General features: G+C 32.2%; 1 protein-coding gene across 1 annotated transcript; it reads left to right on the forward strand.

The window, feature by feature from the left end:
- The first annotated feature begins 1953 nt into the window (after positions 1-1953).
- Positions 1954-2598, forward strand: LOC110932036. The gene has a single exon (XM_022175396.1). The coding sequence runs from the start codon at positions 1954-1956 to the stop codon at positions 2596-2598; it is 645 nt and encodes a 214-aa protein (XP_022031088.1).
- Positions 2599-2895: the final 297 nt, after the last annotated feature.

The following is a 2895-nucleotide window of genomic DNA, read 5'->3' on the forward strand; positions in this document are numbered from 1 at the left end:
TCTGAGATAGCGGCATCAAAATCTGCGTCGTCGATATCATCGGATGATTCATTCGATACAAATAATCACTATCAGAATCTTTGTCATTGAATTCTTCAACATCCGACTGGTGATGCAGATCCTCGGTAATTGGAGCAACTTCTAAATTGGGTGAGGAAGCATCGTCTATCGGACTGTCATTGGATTTGGGTGCAACAATCTCATATCCATTCAAATCAAAGGCAATAAGCAGAAAGATGTAATCCGCTACGTATCTTAATACAAGTATAATTCCTGTTTGCATACCTATGTAGTGTACAACCTTTTCCCATCCATCGGTTATAAAGTACCAATCACGAAGAGGATCACGTTGAAGGAGTACATCAAAAGAGTCCCACTGATTTACATAGATCTTAAATATCTCTTTAAGTTTACCAACTCCAATACTGACGTTGACTAACTCCTTGGGTATTAGCTGAACAAAAAGATATAAAATTATGAAATCAACAAAGGTACAGTAAAATTAACAACTATATCACTAATTACTATAGTAACATTTAAGTATTGGATTAAAATACCAAAACTTACCAACATGTCCTTACAAACATCAGTAAAACTATGGGAGAATGAATCCATACATCCAAACTTCCTCTCAAACGATATTGATGTGAACATAGAAATCATTGGGAGTTTTGTTGGATAATGATGAACTTTTTCAAAAGGTGTCAGCAGATATGTATATGGTGCAGTTTTTTTAAATACCAACAGACATCCTTCTTTCAATGAAAGGTCAGAGACAACTGAGGACCATCCCTATTTTAGAGCAAAAGTTCCATTGTGTTTTGAGAATCGGTAATCCTATCTCATACCGTTTACACACTCTATAATGCCAACGTTACCAGGAACTTCTTTGAGTAAATGATTGTTTGCAAAGTTTTGTGGTATTATCTGTTGAGTTCAAGTATTTAAGTATTGACAAGTGTTATATGTGAATTAATTGTTAACAATAAAAGTGTAGAAAATGGTTTTAATGTAATAATCTTACCAAGATTTTGGAATTAAGAGAATCCAAATATTTATTAAAAGACATCTTCCAAGATATGATGTTTCTGGTTAAAAATCAAAGAAAAAATGAGACAATGTATTTTATCAGATACTTCATTATTTATAAAGACTCTGATAACAAATATGAACCAACAATGTTTAACATATCTATGTCATTCAGATAACGCATTTAATATTTATCGATTTATCTAGAGTATATCAATAAATAAAGATTCCTCTAAAAACTGTAGAATTGAGTACCACTGTCAATAACTTTTTTTTTTTGCAAGTCCATAAATAAAAGATTTGTCATTTAGTCATATTCTTTAATATCAAGTAAGAAAACAACAAAATATACCTTATCGATTGTTTCAAGAATCCAAATGTAACACCATATCAAACAAAACTTCAAATCGGAAACATTATAAAAAATAAAAAAAGCTTGTAAAATTAAATTGATATATCATCTAAAACATGCAATACATTGAGAACAGTCTTCATAACAGTTGTTAATCATGTGCATATGAAACTAATGTATATACAAATTTTAATAAATATTATTATACCTTGATCAAAGTTGTTGATGATGTCAAAAGTAACAAGTATTCAAGTGGAGTGATTCAATATTGAAATGGACACCGGTGATTAAAACTTGAAGCACTTTTTTGTGAGACCAGACAAACAATTTTGTAAAGGGGATTTGGAGACTCGTTAAAAAGGTAAAGTATGCTTCTATCTGCCTGTATGTAAAAAGGTAAACCGCCATTGGAATAATAAATTACATTTTACCGCCATTGAGATAAGGAACTTACATTTTACCCCCTAATAATACATCTTTCCTTTTCAAATAATTCAAATCATTTTCAAATAATTCAATTTGGTGGTGATTTTAGACAAATTCTTCCGGTTATCCCTAAAGGTACCAGAACAATGATAGTCAATGCTTCTTTGAATTCTTCTTATATATGGTGGCACTGTCAAGTACTAAAGTTAACTGATAATATGAGATTAAGAGTTGGTTGTCAGGAAACAGATTTGAAAGAAATAAAGGAATTTGGAGAATGGATTTTAAAGCTTGGTGATGGTCTGCTTGGTGAAGAAAATGATGGTGAGATTGATATTGAAATACCAGATGATTTACTTATTCATGACAAAGTTAATCCTATTTCTTCTCTCATTTCATTTATATATCCGGAAATGAATAAGTTTTTGTGGGATATAACGTATTTCCAACAAAGCGCGATTCTTGCTCCAACTAATGAAGTAGTGGATTCAATAAATAAAGAGTTGTTAGAGAGTCTGCCTGGTGAAGAAAAGGTTTATTTTACTTCAGATAGTTTATGCCAATCGGAGGAAGAATCAGAGCTTATTATGGCATTGTTTCCTCCTGATGTGTTAAACAATCTTCGTTTATCTGGTTTACCTAACCATAAATTAGTACTGAAACTTGGTGCTCCAGTGATGTTACTCAGAATCATTGATCAGGCAAATGGATTGTGTAATGGTACACGTTTACAAGTCACGAAGCTCGGAAAAGTTGTGATTGAAGCAAAAAAAAATTATCACAGGGACTAATATAGGTCATCATACTTTGATTTCAAGACTGAAGATGACACCTTCTGATAAAAGAATATCAGTGAAGATTTCTCGAAGACAATTCCCACTTTCACTGTGTTTTGCTATGCCAATAAATAAAATTCAAGGACAATCATTGGAGCGTGGTGGTTTATATCTTCCACGTCCAGTGTTTAGTCATGGCCAGCTCTATGTTGCTATATCTAGAGTAAAAAGTAGGAAGGGGTTGAAAATTTCGATTTGTGATAAAGAGAAACAAGTCTATACAACCACTACTAATGTGGTTTACAAAGAAGT

This window comes from Helianthus annuus, chromosome 3 (assembly GCF_002127325.2).
Source record: "Helianthus annuus cultivar XRQ/B chromosome 3, HanXRQr2.0-SUNRISE, whole genome shotgun sequence".
In the NCBI taxonomy this organism is placed as follows: Eukaryota; Viridiplantae; Streptophyta; class Magnoliopsida; order Asterales; family Asteraceae; genus Helianthus; species Helianthus annuus.